We start from the raw sequence: 21,293 nt of genomic DNA, 5'->3' as shown, positions 1-21,293 counted from the left end.
TAGTATCGACAGCGGCAGCCAGATACCGGCCATCCTATTTGTCGGCAATCGTCCCTCTCAAACTCGGGCGTGATCCGCAACCTACAATGCCCGCAATCGTACGTGGCTGATCAAATCAGCGATTGGGAAGTAGTGAGGCATCTGGCCATTTTTTCCAGCTACGGAACATCCTGCTGTCGCAAGACTATCCCATGTTGATCGGACTCGGCTAGGTACTCCCGCTGGCCGGGCTTCACGGCCCGCCCAAACGCCTGAACTTCGAAAAAGTCTAGCTCTTTTATCATCGCATCGGCGCGGATGGGAGAGCTTTGTCAAGACGGACCTTCGATTCTGAAAGGACTACTACGTCGAATGACAGGTAGAGGGTTCAACAGGTCGTTGTTGTGGCGGTCCACCCTCGTCGTTACCAAGTCTCCCGGATGAGGCTCACTTTGCGGCATCGAAATCACAGCGAGTTCAATATCATAGTCCGACTGCTGCGGCTCATCTCTCTCTGTGCCTGGGGTACTTCCAGGTGTCGAAGCAAGCCTCGCATTCGAGTCCGCTGTCGTGTTTTGCAGTCTTGTCCTGTTGCCCGCCGCTAGCTTGGACCGGCGATTCATGCCCCAAGACGACAGAGAATCGAGGCAGTCTTTCGAAACTTTTCTCCACCAAGAGAGCCGTGCTGTGGAGGAGTTAGATGAGATTCTCGTCGCGGTGCGCCGCTCGAGGAGATGGTTGATCGAAGGAAAGCAGGCGCAAACCAGGCCAATAGCGAGCTCTCCGGTCCTGGCAGCATCGTCGTCAGTAGGGGATGGTACCTTGAGGACAAAATGTCCATGAGGCGTAGACTCACACCGTCCAGTCAAGAGGAATGAAATCTGCAGTCGGGTCTTTTGTCTCGCCAAACTTCGTGGTGAGGTATACACGATAGACCGTCACGGCAAATGCTACGCCGCCCGCGCCCAGAAGTGCCACCACCTTCACTTTCCTGGCAAACGACACCCGCAGCGTCCATGTCAGGGGGATGGGAACAACCAAGATTACCAAATCCGACACGATCGAGATGGAACCATCATACAAGAAAAGTTTAGTCTGATCGATGCACTTGAAGTTGACAGTAGTCGTATCCCAAAATGCCTGTACCGGAATACAAACGACGGCCTTTGCGACTTGTGCCGGGATATAGCACAGGAGAAAGAATGCCAAAAGAGCGTGAAGCACCCGGGCAACATTCCTGTCGACGGAAAACACGCGGAGGGTGAGAAGAAGGAGTGCCGTCTTGGTGAAGAAAGCTGCTGGCGAGTACAAGAGGGAGCTGATATACAACCACTAAAGATGACATTCTCAGTCAAAAAAGATCATCGTTCTATTTTAGGGCTCAACACTACCTTCTGGAGCTCGGCGAAGTTGCTGGCAGTAATTTCCCAAATATGGAATCCTTCGCCGTAGTGGAGTTCTGTTCATTCTATTAGCGCCTGCCCGTCGTGCTGGACGATATACGAGCTGTTCTTACTGATGAAAATAGTCGTGTTCAAGACTACGGTGAAGATCTAAACAGTCAAGATCAGCATGTCATTCGGGTCATATGGTGTAGACTTACCCATCCAACTAAACAGCTCCCTATCCCACGTGTTAGCATGGCTCAAACCACCTCAGGGAAAGACCTACAATCTTCCAGCCGAAACTTTCCATTCACTAACAGCTTTACGTAGATCCTCAAGGCGAAGAAAACCACGACAACGATCTGAATGAGAGTCATATAAACGATGTGGAGCATGTGCCCGGCGTCGCGCGGATTGTCGAAATTGGGCGTCTCCCCGTACGGTGGTGGCGCCGCTCCGATCGGGCCTGTGTTGATGCTCATCACTGCTAGCTCCGGCCCATGACGGAACGTTTTATGTGCATATCGCTGCGTTGATGGACGACGACGAGTCTGGAGAGCTCAGGCGGCAGAATCCTTCACCTCGGTAGCAAATTGTCCAAGACAAGAAACGAAAGATGGTCGATTCTCGTACAACGATATAATCGCGGAAGCCTCGCAGTATAAAGAGGGATTAAAGGAGGCCACCCTTCCCTGAAAAACACGTGCAGCAGGGGACACTTGGGGAGGGTGTATATGCTCTTTGACATGACATCTCAGCATTGAGTTTCGAAATACTGACGAAAACACAGGGAAGGGACGATGTGCGAGGCACGCGAGTAAGCCAACGCTGCCCAGCACTTGTTCGGCTCGGTCGGAAAGACTCCGACCAGAAGTTCTAGATGCAGTTTGGAAACGACTCTCACAAAGGGTGGAGGGTGAGAAGTCTCTCTCAACACCGGGTGGATTGACCAACCCTTATCCTCTGCGGAGAGGTCTCGTCTCATGCTCGAGACTCGTGAATGGCCCGTCGACCCCAACCTTGAAAGGTTCTGGAACAGAAGTAAACTCTATCTACGGACGGACCTTCCCTCGGTCGGGAACACCGTCGTCAAACGTCTTTCGCAATGTTTGACCATTTAGCTGGGTGGACAGGTAACGGACAATACTGACTGACAAGTGGATCTGGGTTGTGCCACGTACGGCGAAGTGGACTTGTTCGCCTCAATCTGGTATCTTGCGAGCTTTTTGATCTGGGATGTCTCTCGCCGCGTGGTCCGGACAACGTCTCAGGGTGAGATGCGTCGTAGAAAGAAGCCAGCAGTCTGGTTCGAAACGTTGCTAAGACAACCCACCGAGATTTACAGCGACTGCAGCTCTTGACCATCTGCATGACATCGAAGCAGTTTGGGGTTAGCTCGCGAGGACTATGATCGGATGACCGGCAGCAGAGGATGAATTTATCGATGAGGGCGCTCAATGGTCTCCGTTATGAAGCCACTTCATATTGCGAGACTGTGCATCTGTCGCTATGCTCCGGTGTCGCCAACCCCGGACCTTGCACCAAGCAGAGAATGAAAACGAGGCTCTTCGTGTGACTCTCGGATAATCGCATGCCAGTATTGACCAAGAAGCAATGGTTAGTAGTAGCAGAGGTGCGCTTGATAATTCTTACGTGGGTTGGAAGAAACTTTTCCCTCCATACGTCCGATCCGCAACGAGAGACGACGAGGTCGGAATCGCTCCCCAAGAATTGGCTCCTACCGCAGTTCGGCGAACTTCGAATCAGCACATTCTGGCGGAGTGGCATCACCTAAGCATCCGACCGACAGGTTGCACGGCACCGGATGCCTATGTCTTCCATGAAGGAGTACACAATGCAACGCGAGGGGTGGCCGGCCAAATAAGCTCGTGGAGATGGTATAGCACGTGTCGAAAGGTGGGCGAGGAGCCTCGAGGTTTAATCCTTTTAGGTTGCATGTCTTCGGGACCAGCAGTTCTCTAGATTGAGCTAGGAGTCTCTTTGTAAAGCTGACCTACCTTGGGGATGAAGTAAGAGAGAGTCATGAGGCCCTGGACCTCCCGTTGGGCCTCCATCTTGGTGTTATGCCCTCTTGGGGCAATGTTATTCGCTTCTTGAAGGATAACGTTGGGCCGCAATGCCATCTCAAAGTGCCCGTCGCCGTGGATGTACGCCCGCGACCGTCTTTACGCAGGATTATCTACGAGTCAGGAGCGCAGCTAGCTACCAGTGTGACTTTGCGTTTTCATCTCCCGCAGCTCGTGATCTGCCTCGCGCGTGTGTTAGAGCGTACATGCGCATTCTCACGCCAAGCAGCGGTCTTTGCTGAAATTCCCGGAGCCGTCTCCGATCGGAGCTGGGTCACACCCGTCATCGTCGAGGTTCTGTCAATGGAGCTTGACTCGCCCGCAACGCGTTGGTTAGATAATGCCAGAGCGGGGAGCGAAGTTTACACCCCTTTCTCGAGCTGCCTTGGTTTTGAGGTCGAAGGGACGAGACACTTGAATCCTTCGCTGGGGTATGAATTTTTCGTAATTTCTTCACGAATGTTGAGACGTTGAAACAGAAAGATTGGAAGCACTGGCCCCCTGCGTTTATGCGGTTCTCTCTGGAACCTAATCTTCACAATGTGAAATCTTCCGCCGCCTTTACAAGTCGAGCAGACATGAGTCGAGAACTGGATTAGCTAGATTCACCAGCGGTCGCGCAAGCTTTCAAGCTGGTTGTATTATTGGTATCATTTTGAGCGAGTGCCAAGTGGCAGCGTATGTAGCTCCCCCAAGGAAGAATCGCAGGAACAATCTCTATCTACCAGACCACTGCTCCCTCCAGCCTCCCTTCTCAAACAGCCATAGCGCCTCCGTCGCGTACGCCCGGCTGCCCCTGTGGCCACCATCCACTATCGCCGCCTCCGACAAGCTCTCCAGCACGCGTCCTTCCTGTATACTGCTCCAGATGCCCCTGCCGAGGCTGTCTTCCTCGCCTGTTCCCCACTCGCCCTTGCCCAACCGATATAGAATCCGTCCCAGCGTCTGGAACGCGACGCAACGCTGCGCGGGGACGGCACTGCGCGCGTAGATGGCCAGCTCCTCGATCGTGTAACCGGCCGCCTCCGGGGCCTGGCCGTGGTGGTGCAGCCCTTTTGACGTGGGGATCGATCTGCTCAGGCGGGGCGGAATCAGCCCGCCCTTGAAGTCGAAGCGGAGGGCCGCGATGGGCAGGGACGACTGGCCAGGGTAGTAGGGAGATTCGCGGTCGGCGGGGGAGTCGGCGGTGGGGATGGGCGCCATCCAGGCGAGCTTGCTCGGGTCGGCGGGGAGGTTGGGGAAGAACTTTTCGTGGAGGGTCTGGAGGAAGTCTGGGTGCGAGGGGTCGAGGTCTGGGAGGGCAGGCGCCTGCGGGAAGTGCGTTTTGTCGGGCTGGTCGTTTAGGGGAAATAAGTCTTCTGGCGGGGCGGCAGGAGCTTTGTCTTCGTGTGTGGCCGGGGGCTTTGGCGATGCCTTTGACGACTCTTCTCCGGTAAAGGAGACGGATTTCGCGGTGGATTTCGGTGCTGGCTTGGGTTTCGGTGGCGGGGAGGTGCCCTCGATCTTAATCTCTGGCGTCGGAGCCGGCGGCTCCTTGTTGGTTTCGTCGGCGGGAGGATCGAAGGGATTCGGGCCATGCTGCTCGTCAATATTGGCCCTGCCAAGGAGGCGTTGGATGAGAGACGGGTCGAGAGAGTTCAGCAGTTCCTGCCGTTCCTGCGCGATGTCCTCCGGGCTCATATCCTCCAGCTTCTGCCTATTCTCACGATCGATTCTCCGCCGCTCGGCGGCCTCGAATGACTTTTGAGAGTCTGCTGCGACATCGCCGCTGGATTTTTGTTGGATCGAAGAGGTCGCGGCCGCGGCTTGTGCGCCTGTCGTGGGCTTGCCCTGCCGTTGCTGCTTGAAGGCCGAGACGCGGGCGGCGCGTTTCTTGTGTGCGGGGAAGCCTGTCGTGGCGGCGTCGATATCGTCAAAGACAACAGGGTTCGCAGGGGCCGTCTCCTTCTCGACGATGTCTCCGACTAGCATCATGGGCGCCATGTTTGCGTTGTTGGAGTGTGGAAAGGGTTACTTATGCGCAAGCAAGGCCTCAGGATGTGCGTAATTCGAAGAGTGCTGGTGGATGTACCAACCATTTTTTCCCTTTCGGTCGCAGTCAAGAGCGACGTACCTTTTTTTCTTATCGGACCGTGGCTCTCTACCTTATCTGATTGCACACCCCAGGCCACTGCCCCCCCTGCTCAGAGGTTCTGGGTATGCCTTTTTCGGAACTGCCCGTGCGGCACCCCGAACACAAGCTCATTTTCAGATGGTAGTGCCTACCACGGGGAACCGGGGTCACCTCGCCAAGGAGTCATTCGCGTTTGGGGGTCGAAAATTGCTGCATATCAAAATTTCGGGACTCAAAGAGCGAGTGCAATTTCGAACATTAGGGGCTTCCATTGTGTGCAATCGAGAATTCTTCCAGCTGTCCCGGAGAAAGGAGAAGTGCAACGGCGAGGCGGCTGGCTGCAGGCCACGCTACCTGAGTTGGAGGCTCGTGGGAGGGGGCAGAGGACTTGTCCTAAATCCCGAGAATGCGCCGTTTTTAGAGTTGTGGCTGACAAGCGGGACTGAGCCACACCAAGTTTTGCATTAGCGTCGATCGTCCGCAAAATTCCAGAAAACCTTGGATGGGCGGAGGCGGACTGGCGGGCGACCATGCCGGGGGCCACGCCTTGTGTTTCCGCTTGATTCGCACAGTGTCCTTGTTTTTTATGGAATGGATGAAACTCGTTGGATTCGTTTGAAAATTCCTCTCGGAGGAAGCATCATTAGTTTTGCATGGTAGAGCGACTTTGTATATACAAGTCGTGTCGTGTCGGTGTCGCCGTGTCTCTCTTGACAAGTGATCATTGCATGCAATTAGGCTAAAGTACCCGAAAGGAATTTCAGCTGGGAGATGGCGTACCTTCTTTCTCTCTCTCCATCTCTCTTTTTTTTTTGTCCTCCGCCAACCATGCCACTCAAAATCCAAACAATTGTCGTTTATGTCTCGCAGATAGCAAGGAATGTTCGGGTGACAAAAGAAAGGATTATGCACGTTCTTTCGAACTTGTAGCGTGTTGCAGAATCTGCAACATGTCTTCCCACTCGTAGCACACTAGCAGCATCTGTGAGTTGCCCGAAAAATGGCCTTCCGACTGCAGTGAAGGGTGTGTCCCACGAATGCAACTTAGCAACAGAGGACAGGACTGAATGGTGACTCGACTGTCGATATCTTCTTCCACTCCCTCAATTCGTCAATGAGGCTCTTGGGCCTGCAGTCTTCCTTGATCAGCGAGACATGCAGAAGAGGGGATTGAAATATGCCCTGCGCCGTCGTCCCCTCCCCTGGACGGTGGGGGGAGAGGAGATCTGGCTGGACCGTGAGGTGAGGTGTGCCCCCGGCCGTCATCTCCGTTTCCCAGCCCCACCCCTGGCATCTTCCCTCCAAATCTGTATGCGCCGGGCTCAGCAAAGGTGGTTTGCACAAAGATCCCTGCACCGGTCGCGGTTATCTGGGACGCTAGGGCGGAAATGGAAGCCGGACGTGGTTCAACGTCAGACGCGCAGGACCCATCTTTACCCACATTTGAGCGTTGCACCGCTCTCAGATTGGCGGGACAAAAGGGAAAAGACAGCAAGAGCCCAAGAGGTGGCACATCTTTGTACTCGGTACCTGCGCCCGGGCCCGTGTTTCTCTTTTTTTGGCGACCTTGTTAGCTCCGAAAGCTGCAACCACCTGCACCACAACACGGTCCCCCTTTGCTGTTTGCTCAGGTTGTCCATGGGAGAAATTCCACGACCCCTTCTTTTCCTTCCTTTCCCCACTGCTCGGCTCCTGCTCCCCTCCTCGCGCGGCTGCACGCACTGGGCTGGATGAGGTACCATCGACCACCTGCACCCCCTCGCATCCAGGTAGCGCCGCGCTGCTCCATGTCTTCCCAATTAATGTTACTGCATCCATAAGGTGTATGGTACACACACACACACACACATTCGCAGCAATTTGCTGGAGACAATAGTGCCTGCCGCGGCAAGACTTCCCATCCCGTCTCCTCGGCCAGGTCGGTTCTTGCTGACTGTTGATAGTGGTTGACTTCCAGGCTCGCCCTTTCCCCAAGGCTACCTGAGCTGAAGGCGACGAGTTCCTCGCATCGGGTTGGCCGCTCGCCCTGCTTTTGCCCTGCGTGGTCTGGTTCCGGGCGGCGTGCCTTCGTTCGTACCCTGATCCGCTGCGGTGGTGTTTAATATTGACACCTGATGACCTTGTCTTTTCTTTCCCCTTGCCGGTTGGCGAAACGTGGTGGTCGAGCATCCGGACTGATGGAGGAGGAGGAGTAGGCACCATCGTCAAGCGGAGAAGCCCCCAAAAGCCGCCAACCTGTGTTGTTGCTTGCTGATGGGCAATGAGCAATGGGCAATGGCCGAATGGGGGTGGGCGTGCTGATGCTCCCATTCCCACCCCGTCCCGTCCATCGTCTGTCTCTCTTACCTGAGGTGAGGTTCCTTGCCATACCATCCCGTCATCCCGTCCGTCCATCTTTTCTTTCTACGCCTGGCCCACGTTGGAAGTTTACACATCTCGCTCTGTCAGCCCGGCCTTGATTCCTTGTACCTACCGAATCTCTCTGCATCTCTGGCCCGGCTCTGCCTTTTCTCCCTGAGCGGCCCGTTCACGGGGTGCCATCGCTTCTTGTCGTCTTGGTGTTTTCTCCCCTTCCTGCCTCCCCACTCCCATTACTTGCAGAGGTGCAGCCGATGGCTCACGCCCCCCCTTTGGTTCAGTCGTCCACTCTTTCCATGTTGTTGCCATTCCCATTTCCCTTCTCCCGCTCCCATTCCCATCATCCCCAGTTGTTCTTCTCTTATGCCCTTTCCCTCTTTTAACCTTGGCTTGACCGTGACTGACCGCCCACCCCATCCATTTCCCCCCTTCACCCGCCCCGTCCGCGTTCTTTCCTTGCCCACCCCGTCCACGTTCCTCGTGGTCCTGAGGCCATCTGATCCCATCGACGTGCCCCCCAGCCTAGTCCGAATCTCTAATTCGGCTTTCATAATAAAATTTCCCTCCCATTCACTGCTGCTGAGGCCATCCACGTCTGCTCGGTGCCCCGTTTTTATCTTCTTGCGCAGCAGCCAAATGTCGGCCCAAAAAATAATTGTTGTTCCCCCCAAAAACGTAGCCATCCCCATCCTCTCTTCCGACCTCCCATTCCCCTCCTCCTTTTTCCTCTTCGCACCTACCACGACACTGCAAATTCGACCGCAGAATCACCAAATCCATCAATCTTGACATCAACGCCCATCATCGACATCTCAAAAAGATCGTCGTTTTGTTCGGCTCACTAAGCTGTATTCTTTGACGGTCGTCAAAACGCTCTTTGGCCCGCATTTCGACTCTTTTTGATCGGTCAAAGGTGCCAACTGTCGTCAAAAATACACCTTCAGAACCTCATTGAGGTTATTCACGAGTTCCCACCTTGCAACTCCGCACGGCCACACTGCAGGTGACCACTGCTCAATTGGTGCAGCAGCCTCCTGCCTCAGCCAACCTAGTCCACTGCCTTACATAATTCCGCGTCTGCCCCCAACCCACTCTCAGCCAATCCGACGCTACGAAACTTAAACGCACCACAACGCGAACCCACCTCCCTGTCAGAGAGGAAAAGTGAGGTCATTCAGGACGACCTTCCAAAGCAATTCACTGCACCACTGCGCTCGGATTCTTTTTCAATGCACTGGAACTGTTGTGATCTACAGTGATCTCACGGTTTCAAAGACTGCCCTGGAATCTTTTTTTAACTTCAGGACCCGGTCTCTGGTGCAAGCGTCTGTCGAGTTGAACTTCGACGACCTCTTTTCGGCGTGGTGTTTATTGGTGGTGGAGGAGAGCCAGCTATGCGCGACAGCTCCTCGCCTGCACTTTCATCACCACCTTCCGGCTCTATTTCAGAACCAGGCTCGCCGTTAATCGGTCGGCCAAATAACAACGACATGGATATGGACGAGATCATAGTAGATCCCTCCCAGCCTCGCTTTAGCGTCGTCGCAGGAAATGAGCCGCCTCAACCCGAAGTTCGCCTTACCGCTGCTGGCCTACCAAGAAAGAAGCCTGGTCGCAAGCCTGGCTCTACTGTCAAGCCCAAGAACCCCGACGAGCCGCCTAAGGTGCGCCGACCTAGGAAACCCCGCGATCCCAATGCGCCACCCATTCAAAGGAAGAGAAAGTCGGCACCTGCTGCTGATGCCGACGCAGGCTCAGACTCGAAATCCCTTGCCGCTGCCGCCGCCTCTTCCTCCACGCCTCCTCCTTCTCGACAGACAAAGATTACAGATATCGTTGACATCACTTCCGGTTCCCGACCTGGCTCCGCTCAGCCCGAACACATAGCGCAAAAGGCGCCCAAGCGAGAGGAGATACCGCGTTCGATGCAAAGCATCTTAAATGCAGACCCAGAGCCTGAGCCGAAGCCGCAGAACACCGCTCTTCCGACACGCACTAGCGGACAGGGTTACGATCCTATCCGTGGTAGTTACGATCCCGTAAGAGGCATATTCGGCAGCGCCTCATCCCCGAGACCCGCAACACAATCCGTCAACCGACCGAGCGCGTCTCCATCTATTGCGAGTCTGGTAGATCCGCCCTCACAGAATGTCACGTCGCCTTCCACGCAAACTTTCCGCAACACCTCTACTCAGGCGCGGACTGAGACTGCATCTGTCCCAGCATCTCCGTCATACCCTGTCAGATCAATCCCTCAAACGATCTCGAAGCCACCTGTACCCGAGCCAAAGAAATCCCTGGCTCCCCCGCCAGTCCCAGCTATCAAAGCAGATGCGAAGTTAAAGGATGCTGCGTCAACTGCTGGTTCTGTCACGAGCAAGAAACCTTCGCCAAAGCAAAAGCCACAGAAGTCCGGTGTTTCTTCACCTAAGCTGAATGCTCTGGACGAACCTCGAGATCTCCTTGGGGATCGGTCAATTCTAGACTTTGGCAGAGCCGAGACGGGCAAGGAGTACAAGGCCCCGGATATTGTCCTGGACATCCCTATCAAGCCTGGCGACACAAATATCTACGTCAACGTAATGCGTATGGCTGAGGAGAAGTATGGCTGGGACGCCCTGCATCCTCGTCTGGCCGAAAAGCGAGATCGAAAGGCCCGCATTGCTGCTGCTTCGGCTGCCTTGGAGAAGACGGCGTCAGGCCAGGAATCTGGCGACGAAATGTCCGAGGACTCAGACAAGGAGGCAAGCAACGTGGAGATGGGCGGTATGACCAGTGGTGCCGACCTGCCAGAGAAGCCGAAGAAGAAGAAGCGCAACTTCAAAGAAGATGAGTACGATAAGGATGATGACTTTGTCGACGATTCCGAGCTTTTATGGGAGCAGCAGGCGGCCGCTAGTCGAGATGGCTTCTTCGTGTACTCTGGACCGTTGGTGCCAGAGGTTGAGAAGCCTGCGGATACAAGGTACGTTGCATTTACACCCACCCTGTATGCATGGTTTACTAACATGTTCTAGACCTGACGGATTACCTAAGCGTGGACGCGGTAGTCGAGGCGGGCGTATCGGCGGGCGTGGCGGTACGACGCGCGGCGAGGGCGGCACGGGTCGTGGGGGAGGACCAGGCTCCAGAGGTGGTCGCGGTTCCCGAGGCGGTTCGCTCACTCGCAAACCGCGTATCACAAAGTCGGAAAAGGAGCAGCTCGAGCGCGAGAAGGCCGAACGCCAAAGGCAGGCTGAGCTCAGCGCCAAGTCTACGAACGGCTATTCGCTTCAGCCTCAGACGCCTTCCTTTGCAGCAGGAATGGCAGGCGCGTAAACTGCATTTGAAATCGCTACACTACGACAAGATAGATGCGACGACAAGATGTCATCTTTCCTCGTTTGGAGAGGAAGGTTGTCATCTAAAGACGCTTCTTGCAACAAAATGAACATACACGGAGAGAACTCGATCGATAAAGAACAGCCTCTAGAGAGGTGACTGTCGCGACTGCGACTTGAAGAAGAAGACTAATGAGGGACCGTTGTCTGATCTGAACAAGACGTTTGGAGCAAGCGTTGTGATGTCGATGCTCCTTTTCTTGGTCATTGACTTTGCTGGGGGTGACATGGGTAGGCTAGGCGGTACTGTTTCCCAGGAGTCAGACGGTATGGGACGGCATGGGATCCCAGGAGAGCGGCGTTCGGACTTGAAGGACTGGTTGACTGTTTATTGGACGGAATGGGCCTACGGTTGGGCGGTTCCACTTGCCCGCTAAAGCTGGTGAAGTTTGCAAGCTGTGTGAAAGATTGGCGAATTGTCTTATTGTTACTCCGGATTAGAGATGTATTGCTAGACAGACTTGCTACCAAACAATGGAAGGCACTGATGAATGTCATGGGTCGATATACCTTGGTCAAGGTATCTGAGTGCGGCAGAACTTTGGTGATCAGATAGAGACGCAAGTTTCAAGATGAACGAATCCCGACCAGAGCAATCCTGGCCAGAGGTTGATATTGGGTCTGGACCCTCCAAAGCTGGAGGCTGAATGGTACTACATGCGTATATCGGGGCGCTATGTCATTGCGGGGAGTATCCCCAGCTCACCGCCCCGGAAAACAGGTGAGGCTCTAGCGGCAGAAAAGCGCCAAGATTTCGCATAAGCGATTTCTCCACACCCCAAAAAATTTCGAACCGCCCGAAAATTCGCAGCCAATCCGCCCGCAACCGCCGCAGTATCAGAGCTCTCTTTCTCTGTTCACCGAGTCTGCTTGCACCCGCCGGGCCGTTGACTTTCGTTTCGCTCTGCAGCCCTCCTACCAACCCTTGTGGCCGATACGAGAAAGCCTTTGGCTTTTCATTTACACAAGCAAAGATCTCAACAATAAAGAGAAGAAGCACGGGAATATGGCGGAATCTACTCTGCAGGTTCGTTGCTTTGCCCGTGCCCCGCCACCGGCCAAAAAAAAAAAAAAAAAAAAAAGGCTGCTGGCGGTGGTGATGATCCTGTGAATGCCCCGAAAGGCACGATGTTAACAAGCTCGTAGGATCGCCTGCGCGAGCACTCAAAGGCCTTTGATGGTCTTTTGTCCCTCATTCCGGCCAAGATGTACTATGGAGAAGACAACTCTGTAGGTTTGCCCAGTCCACACCTACATCCCTCAATGCCCTGCAAAGCAACCGCATCGCGACCTCTTCACGCCAGCCTCCTCCCACCTCGTTCGCGCCTTTCACTCTCCCTCAACTGCATGGCCTTCGGTCAGGCAACGCTAATATGGAGAGCCCATTTGCTTACGTTTCTTTCGCATAGGAACAATGGAAGCGGACGAAGCAGACGAAAGCCGAGGCCAAAGCGGCAAAGACTGCCAAGCTGGATCCCGACAGCGAACTGAACCGCAACGCAAAGGAGGTCATGGACGAGCGGGCGGCGCGCAACAAGCGCAAGTTGGAGGCAATGCAGGAGGAGGAGGACAAGGAGGATGACGACGACCAGCCTATCCCCGGCGTGCAGAGGGAGCTGCCAGGGCAGGGCCTCCGGAACAAGGACTACAAGAAGCAGAAGATGGCCGACCTCCCGATCGACACGATTGACGATGCCAACCCTGCCGAGATGTCACAGAACCAGCTCATGAGAATGGCGAAGAAGGAGGCCAAGCTGGAGAAGCGCGCGACCAAGAAGGCGAAGAAGGCCGAGAAGAAGGCTGCCAAACTGGAGGCCGGTGGCGGCGACGCCGCTGCCACGGTTGCCTCTGCTGTTGCCCAAACACCGGAGGCCAAGGAGTCCAGCAAGCCGGCCGACACCAAGATCGCAAAGTCCCCGTCCGCCAAGAAGGAGTCCAAGAAGCAACAGAAGAAGGCCGAGTCCAAAGACGCCAAGCCCGTCACCAACGACCACGACAGAGACGACAAGGACGAGGAGTACGAGACCGTCGACGAGGACGAAGACGAGGCCCAGGCCGCGACAACGGCCGATCTCAACCCTCTTGACATCTCCGGCCTCGACAACCAAAAGCCCACAGAGTCCAGCGGCGCCTCGAGCCCCACCTCGGCACCGGCCTCGCCCACCTTCGACACCGCCGCTACTACTACCACCGCCGGCGCGAGCGGGAGCGCGAGCACGACGACCTCGACCAGCTCCACCGTCCCGCCCTCCGAGAAGCCGAAGCACATCAAGCTCCCCGCCGACACCTCGGCCCTCCGCGCCCGCCTCGCAGCCCGCATAGAAGCCCTCCGCGCAGCCCGTAAAGCCGACGGCCCGGACGGAAAACCCATCCGCACGCGCCAGGAGCTCATTGAGGCGCGCCGCTTCAAGCAGGCCCAGCGCAAAGAGCACAAGAAGGAGCTCCGCACCAAGGCGAGGCTCGAGGAGGACGCCCGGCGCGAGGAGACGCTCGCGTCCAACTCGCCCAGCGTCATGTCCCCCCGCGTCGGCCTCGGCGGCGACGACGGCGACGAGGAACCCGCCAACTTTGCCTTTGGTCGTGTCGCGTTCGACGACGGCACGAAGCTCTCGCACGACCTGTCCCACGCGCTCAACACGCACAAGAAGCGGGGACCCTCAGACCCCAAGACGGCGCTCATCAAGATTCAGAACCAAAAGAAGCGGCTTGCGGCGCTCGATAAAGAGAAGCAGGCCGACATTGCCGAAAAGGAGCAGTGGCTGATTGCGCGGAAGCGGGCCGAGGGCGAGCGCGTGCGCGACGACGAGCAGGCCCTGAAAAAGGCTGTCAAACGTAAAGACCAGGCCAAGAAGAAGAGCGAAAAGGCGTGGAAGGAGCGCAGCGACGGGGTGGCCAAGTCGATTCGCGACAAGCAGAAGAAGCGCGAGGACAATATCAAGAAGCGCAAGGACGATAAGCTGGCGCACAAGCTCGGCCGCAAGAGCGGGAAGAAGGTGGGCGGTGGCGGGGCGAAGAAGACCAAGGCGCGTCCTGGCTTTGAGGGCAGCTTTGGCGGTGGCAAGAAGAAGAAATGATCTGCCTTATTCGTCGCTTGAGCAAGAGACTACTGTGAGGAATAGAGCAGAGGTGCGGCGATGAGGAAGTGGGTGACGCAGGAGATTAATCGATATCCCCGGGGTAAGGTAGTGGAGGGAACGCGGGAGGATGTTTGAGGAAACCGACAGCGGTTTTTGTTTTTGCATCATCTGCTATGGATGGGAAACGGCGTTTTTGGGACAAAAAACTACTGTACATTTTGATTCTTTTGCACAAAAAAGGGGGACGGCGGCGTAGGAGGGAACCCATGAATACAAATTTCAAATGTTCTAGCCATGTCATGAGGGCCGTTATTGCTTGTTGTGCTCGCACACTGATAATGCCATATACTGGTGCAGAATGCAGCTCGTTGTTTTCACATTCAAACAGCTTGAAAAGAAGAGGTTAAATTTGAGTGCTCACCAACGCCAGTAATGTCCCTACCTATCTTGAACACTTGCGCGACACAGCGATACAGATCAAGGAGACAGTAGAACGATCCCGCAAACTGATATCTCACACCCTCCTGCCCTCTACGCTATCGTTTTCCGGGATGTGGACTGAGTGTGTTCTGCATTAAAACGATCGCTTACGGTAGAAAAAAGTAGTTGAATCCCAACCAACTACACGCGTTGTGTATTTTTCGCCGTCCCATCATCCTTCATTTTTTCCTGCTGGAACCCCTTTTTTTCCATTTGGGGCAAAGGAGGACATAGCGCCTTTTCATGATATTTTGCCCCCAGTTGTGAACCCAATATCCTGCTCCCCCTCCACCGCCTACATGCTGCACATTTTTTTTGGTTTAAGGGGGAGCACAGGAAAGACGCGTTCCCCTATTGCTTGGTTTATCGTTTCTCATGAGGGTTCGAATATGGTGAGTATTGGGAGAGCTCAATGCTGGGCGTTTCGATGTGTCTAGGTTGTGAATGGGATTGAGAAAAGGGGGGTCGCATCCCCGAAAATCGCTCAGCGCTCCACAGCCATGTCCTATGCAAGGCTTGAGCAGCGGAATGATCGGTTTTGAGGAGATCGAGGTCGATTACGTTTACAAGAGAGAGTCAAGACGGGTGAAGACGCTGAGGCAGGCTGCGACAACCTCGAGTTGCAGCTCCTTATCCTTGCCCTTGCTGATCTCCTACGACATTGTTAGATCCAGGCCAATGAGCGGAGTGGGAGGTGTGGTTCAACGTACATCTGCAATGACTTGAGGCAGGTTGGCGCCAATACCGTTGCCGGTGGCCTTCTTTCCGAAGGGCCACTGGCTATAGTCGGCGAGAAGCTCGTCCGTCTGGGCAAAGGCGCGCTCGCGGGCTTCGTGGCCGAGGGTGCTGAGTGCGTTCTCGAGCACGTTCGCGGCGTAGGCGGCGCACACCATGGCAAGTGTACGGACGTATCGGAATTCGAGGTTCTCGGGGAGGAATTGGGATGCGGGGAGGACCACAGTACGCTGGGTCAGAACGTTGCGAACGCGGCGGCGAATCTCCTCCTTGGCGCCTCCGTCGGCGACGGGGTGGGTCGCCATGTCGAAGAGCAGGAAGTTGCGCTTCTCGGTGCGGAGGATGCCCTTATCGACTAGACCCTTGGCCAGGCGCTCACGAACCTGTTTTAATTGGTATCCAATCTTCATCAGGTTCCAGGTCTCTCCTGTGAGTTGGACGCAGCCGTCAGCCTTTATTCTTTCCACGGGCGAAGTGGACAGCGCAGTGCTCGGTCCTAGGGAGGGAAAGGGGGGAGGCATTACCGCTCATCAGGTCAATCCAAGAGCTGACGCTCATCTTCTCGCTCTGCTTCATCATCTTCAATGCCTCATCGAGCAGGACCTCGCCCGTCAGGGTGTCGTCAATAACCTCGATGACGCGGTCTGCCAAAGGGAAGCGCCTTCTCGACGCATCCTTCTGCATGCTGATGCGACCACGGAATGCGAGTTCGATGACGATGCATCCTCTCAGGGCGTAGGAAATATTGTCGTTCCAGAATGATAGATAACCCTGCACCGGGCAAAGAAAAAAAGTTAATTAGCGACCTGGCTTCAAATGTGGCAATCGGTGTGCAGCGCTCGTTGTCGGCGTACCTGCTTGTCCTTGAGACCGAGCAACAGAACCTCCTCCATCAAGGTGAGCTTGGGCTGTTTGCTGCGCTCGGCGCTCTCGCTGATATCACGGGGGTCAAAGGCGATCTTGTGGCCGTTCTCGCCGCTCTCGTAGCTCGTCTCGGGGGCGCTATCCTTGATATTGGGCGTGGAGTTGGTCCGGCTGGCGCCATTGCTGGCCTCACCATCACCGGCCGCAGCGCCTCCGCCTCCGCGGCGTCGGGTAAGACCTCCTGCCGCTGCTGACATTGTGTCTGATATCGATGTGGTGTCGGGGGTGTATCGTCAATGGGGAAGGGAAGTAGGGCTAGCTCGGCGGTTTTCCAGAGATTCGGGCCAGGGCAAGCGGCGGTCGCAGGTGAGACGCTTAGCACTCGTCGCGGGTCGCGCGGATTGTCGCCGGATAGCAAGGCGATGCAGGATGAGCCAGCAATGTGTTGGAAGGTTGCTTGCAGGTCGTCAGGCTGCGGGCGCTCGGTCGTGATGTCGAGGCGCTTTCTCTCTCCCTATCTCGGCGATCGGACCAGGGAGCTGACAGCTACTACGCGGGCTAAATGGGCCTTTTGGGTTGTGTGTCAGAAGTCGGGAATAGCCTCTCTGATGGTGACTAGAGATGGCGAGAATCAGTCCAATCCTGCCGATGGAGTAAGATGGTGAATGGAGCAGTTTGTCGAGGGGGATATCTGACGCTTCTGACGTGTGCCCTTTGCTTGAATCTCCCCGATAGCCTGCTTGGTTGGCTAAGTTTTGGCCCCTACTGCCAGTTAATGGAATTTCTCGCAGCCTGGAAATTGCACCGCCCCAGCTGTAGTGCACGGGCCAAGCCTGTCAGTCGAGCTCTTGTGGCGCCCTGAGGCTTGGGCTCCACCGAGAAGCACGACACGCAATGGAAGGGATGGACCTCCCTCGCCCATGGATCCTGACTAGGTAGGCATCTTAGGTAAACAATACGATGTTGCTCGGTACCTTACATAAAGATCTCCATCTAGCCCTTCACACGTACGAATACGCCGAGATGCTGTCGTGTGTCCGTTCATCAAAGGGTCATCATCGAGGCACCAGCCTGTTTGGTATCTGCCGCTAATTATATCAATGAGCTCCGCTGGTGCCGACGTTGCTGCCAGTCTTCGCCGGCCTTGACTCAGGCCACCAAAGTCTATTTGATCAATCAAATCCACATTAAGGTACTTGTCTTCCAGGTTGTTTGTCGACTGGTCTGTTTCACATCGCGATATCCATTTTTCCGCCTCGAGGTCATATCTTATCAGCGACTTTCGTGAACACGTGGCTAGACGCGTGTGCTGAATTCAAACCCTGGCATTGACGCCCTGTCTCACAAGGGGGAAGACAGCGAGCAACGCGAAACTCCAAGACCGACGCGGGCACTTTTTTGATACATTCCAACATCCCAGCATAGCCGATGGCCAGGGTGGCCGCTGCTTGCTGAGCAGTGTTTCAAGACTATCTGCCGGTGTCCTTCACGGGAAGCCCGAATGAAAAGTGGAAGAGGTATTCAAATAGAGCTCAATTTGTCGCGAGTAAAGAGGCCAGGCATTATACCCTCATTCCTACGCAATACCATGGCGTGTGAGCATTCGCATGGCAAACTTCTGTGAATCGTCCCGCGGTGTGCAAGTTGGCGCGATGCTTGTATTGACCCGCTCCATGTGGAGACAATGTACCCGCCAGACACCGGCCGCCGTCGGAGCTCGGGAGCGAAAACGCCGGGTCGGCTCCGGGTTCTACTTCCGGCGTAATGGCTGCTGTGTGCGTGATGTCCGGGAAGGCGGAAACGTCGAATTCTGGTGATCAAACTCTGTTCTACTACCCACACTTTCTCTCGGGTCGTAAAGTACTTCTATTTTACAGTTAGTACCAAAGCAGCCAATTTGACAATTCCGGCTGCCCCTGTTAGTGACCGACCGCGGCCTCATGCATCGCTGAAAACCTCTTTCCCTCGTGCTTGTTGGCTTCCACCACCTTTCTGATCACAAGAATGTCACTCTCGGACAACTTCATATCCTGGGGGCCTATTTCTCCTCCAGCCTCTTCGACTTGGTAGTGCCCGGAATAGTAATGAGACTTTGGACAGCCACCCAGGCTAGAGCAAGTTGAGCGATAGAACAGCTCTTCTCGGCATCGATTTCCTTCAACTCAACCACTATGGCTTTGTTCTTGTAAAGCTCTCTCTCTGGAACTTGGGGACTGAAATGCAGGTACGAGAGGCGCACATTAGAGGAAGATGGACTATTACTCGTGGGATTTCGGTGTTACGTACCAGTACGGCGGAAGTAATCCGGCGCGAAGTCGTTAGGATTCTGGTAATCAAAGTCTTCGACCAACCAACCCTGTCCCAACGGGCCGAATGCTTAAAAGACGACGTCTAACTCCTTGACCGTCTGGGTTAAACTGCTTGTCTCATGGAGGGTCTCAAAAGCAGAGTACTCGCTTGGACAGCATCGGCCTTGGCAATTACTAAGAGGTCAGTATGCTACCTATTGATAGTATTGAAGTCGTTTTGGTGGATAGGATGTACTCGAGATTGCCTCGCGTAGCGTCTTGGTAGAGCACTCTGATTGCCCAATGTATTTGGCCTTTCCCTCTCTCCGGATCTCGTCAAGAGCGGCTATAGACTCTGAAAAAGGCGTCTCTGCGAGCTCCATTAGTTGAATTGGAATAAATCAGAGAGGATGACATACTCGATCGATTCTATGCAAATAGTATAGGTCCGGGGCAAAACCCAGTCTCTCAATCTGATGTGAGATCCAGAATTGGTGACTCTGCGGTCCTTAAAGACATCAAAGCCACATATTGAGGCAACTTGACATGAAAAATCAGGACAAGACCCAAATACGAGGCCTCGGAGTAATTTGCCAAATACCTTGTGGCGAACATTTTGCTTGCGAATGAAATCTCCTAGGACCCTCTCATTGAGGGCCGCATCGTATGCAACCTGACAACAAGTTAACGTTATTAGCAACCTTACTATATGGAGTCCGAACCTATAGCAGTGTTCCAAAGGGTACAGCCCAGCTCGATTACTTCAGAAGTACTGGCTCTACCTGCTCGGCCGATAGCCTGGTGCTGACGGCCGGCGTGATGCCCATTGCATCGAAACCCAGGACTGGGACTCGAATGGCGCCGAAGGGAAGACTTTTTTCCATCTTGAATGTAGTATTCGAGTAATAAAGATGGATGTTTAAAGCCAGCAGCTGCTGAGAAGATTGATATGCGCTGCTGCAAGTGAGAAGTGCGAATCGAAGGATCAAAGACAGGAACGGATGACTTTATAGCTTCTCGCGTAGGGTCATCATCGGTAACGGGTTTGAAAAGCGGATTCGTTGTCTTTCGTGAGCCGTAGCATTATAGCCCATCCATGACGTACAGGTTTGGTCCGGGCATTGCCTCTAGGGCGGTAACCAGATCGCATATTTACTGGTCATGACAAGTAAATCCGTATGACAGAGAAGCAGCTTCTTGGAATTCCCCGCCTTTTGGCTTCATATTGAAACTAGCGAGTCATCGTTCTGAAGTATGATGCTCGGCTCCGTATACAAGGGTGCCAGCAACTCCTAAAGGCCGCGATTAAGTCCGCAAGCCACTCCACAACTCGAAGGGCTGTCGACAGAGCCTTCAGCATTACTAGTCTATTTATCTGTGTCCCGAATTCAGCCAGATTGCGCCTTGTCTCCCATCAGATGTCCAACTCATCCATGAGGCACTTCTTCTCTACCGGTTCCCAGTCAGAGTAGCGTGAAGTCATTGAGAGGGGGGGTAATCATCTAGATGGCCTGTTTTTGATGAAGTGAATCCAGGGAGTAAGAGTAAACGACAACGATAGATTCCGGGACTGCATATCCTGGAGCTGGGTTCTTACTTAAATTTCAGTTTGACTTCGTTAAGCCAGTGGTAGGACCGGGCCACCAACAAGTCTGAGCCCTTTCGAGTCTTAGGCCAACGGTACATTCCTGTACAAACAGCAGGACACGCTTCAATACACATCTCACTTCGAAATCATGGTTGTTAGCCATCCTGTAAGTTGAATTGATCCAATCAGTGTCAATTTCAGTAGCCAATCCTTCTATAAGCGAGTGACCATCATGGATGCGAACGGTATTCTGCATTCTCTCCATTTATATACACGACTACGCCATCATGTCCGCATCTTGTCTCACTACGTTATCAACCACACCCGCGAAACCGGGATAATTCGTCGTTCATGTGCATGCCATGATCACTCGTGGACCAAGACCCTGATCTTCAAATGTATCCAGGTATCTTAATGGTTACTTGACCAAAACAAGGTGCAAGTATTCCTGTGTTGCAGGATACCCTGATTACCATGACCAGCTGCCCAGCTGCCCAGCATTCAAAATGAGTCACGTACAGAAAGCCACCAGTTTGATTTACCCAATCTGCTGCGCTAGAGGGCTGCAAAGACTTTACTCTCGCCAGTTACTTCATAGACCACAAATTCCTTCGCGGTCAACAAACCTGACAATATTCTATGATAACAGGCATTGTTTATTTCGAACCTCGTATGCCCACGTAAGGAATATTGAATATGCCTACTTCAGCGCAGATTTCATCCTTCCTTGTTTTGAAGAACAGTGTGATAGACGCAGTAGCACTAATGGTCCATGCATGCAATCTGCCTGGTCCAAAGAGTTGCTCTCCACAGGCACATTGCTGTTCTGATGAATCTGACCGGGTACCATGTACTTGATTAAGGTCGTAACGGTGCGGCATCACAGTCGGTGGCGTAAACCTTGAGTTTCTTGGCTCGCCTTCCGTGCACCGTGGGTCCCGGTAAGTCTCATCCACTCT

At 54.3% G+C, this 21,293-nt stretch overlaps 5 protein-coding genes across 5 annotated transcripts; 2 read left to right on the top strand and 3 right to left on the bottom strand.

The window, feature by feature from the left end:
• Positions 1 to 311: 311 nt before the first annotated feature.
• Positions 312 to 1,846, bottom strand: CORC01_00299 (uncharacterized protein; the record flags this gene model as incomplete). Its single annotated transcript, XM_022611957.1, has 6 exons — positions 312 to 768; positions 836 to 1,311; positions 1,371 to 1,438; positions 1,496 to 1,532; positions 1,583 to 1,602; positions 1,651 to 1,846. The coding sequence occupies 6 exons, from the start codon at positions 1,844 to 1,846 to the stop codon at positions 312 to 314; spliced, it is 1,254 nt and encodes a 417-aa protein (XP_022481582.1).
• A 2,322-nt stretch (positions 1,847 to 4,168) lies between these two features.
• On the bottom strand, positions 4,169 to 5,434 carry CORC01_00298 (uncharacterized protein; the record flags this gene model as incomplete). The annotated part of the gene is made up of 1 exon (XM_022611956.1): positions 4,169 to 5,434. The coding sequence occupies one exon, from the start codon at positions 5,432 to 5,434 to the stop codon at positions 4,169 to 4,171; it is 1,266 nt and encodes a 421-aa protein (XP_022481581.1).
• Positions 5,435 to 9,316: 3,882 nt separating this feature from the next.
• On the top strand, positions 9,317 to 11,240 carry CORC01_00297 (histone promoter control 2; the record flags this gene model as incomplete). The annotated part of the gene is made up of 2 exons (XM_022611955.1): positions 9,317 to 10,887; positions 10,940 to 11,240. The coding sequence occupies 2 exons, from the start codon at positions 9,317 to 9,319 to the stop codon at positions 11,238 to 11,240; spliced, it is 1,872 nt and encodes a 623-aa protein (XP_022481580.1).
• A 709-nt stretch (positions 11,241 to 11,949) lies between these two features.
• Positions 11,950 to 14,376, top strand: CORC01_00296 (surfeit locus protein 6; the record flags this gene model as incomplete). Its single annotated transcript, XM_022611954.1, has 4 exons — positions 11,950 to 11,952; positions 12,036 to 12,329; positions 12,449 to 12,532; positions 12,712 to 14,376. 4 exons carry the CDS (start codon positions 11,950 to 11,952, stop codon positions 14,374 to 14,376), a joined length of 2,046 nt encoding a protein of 681 aa, XP_022481579.1.
• A 1,046-nt stretch (positions 14,377 to 15,422) lies between these two features.
• On the bottom strand, positions 15,423 to 16,715 carry CORC01_00295 (uncharacterized protein; the record flags this gene model as incomplete). The annotated part of the gene is made up of 4 exons (XM_022611953.1): positions 15,423 to 15,512; positions 15,570 to 16,021; positions 16,119 to 16,365; positions 16,449 to 16,715. 4 exons carry the CDS (start codon positions 16,713 to 16,715, stop codon positions 15,423 to 15,425), a joined length of 1,056 nt encoding a protein of 351 aa, XP_022481578.1.
• Between the last annotated feature and the right edge of the window lie 4,578 nt (positions 16,716 to 21,293).

The sequence above is a fragment of the Colletotrichum orchidophilum genome, assembly GCF_001831195.1.
Source record: "Colletotrichum orchidophilum strain IMI 309357 chromosome Unknown Scaffold_2.1, whole genome shotgun sequence".
Lineage (NCBI taxonomy): Eukaryota > Fungi > Ascomycota > Sordariomycetes > Glomerellales > Glomerellaceae > Colletotrichum > Colletotrichum orchidophilum.
This window is presented reverse-complemented; position numbering and strand designations above follow the sequence as displayed.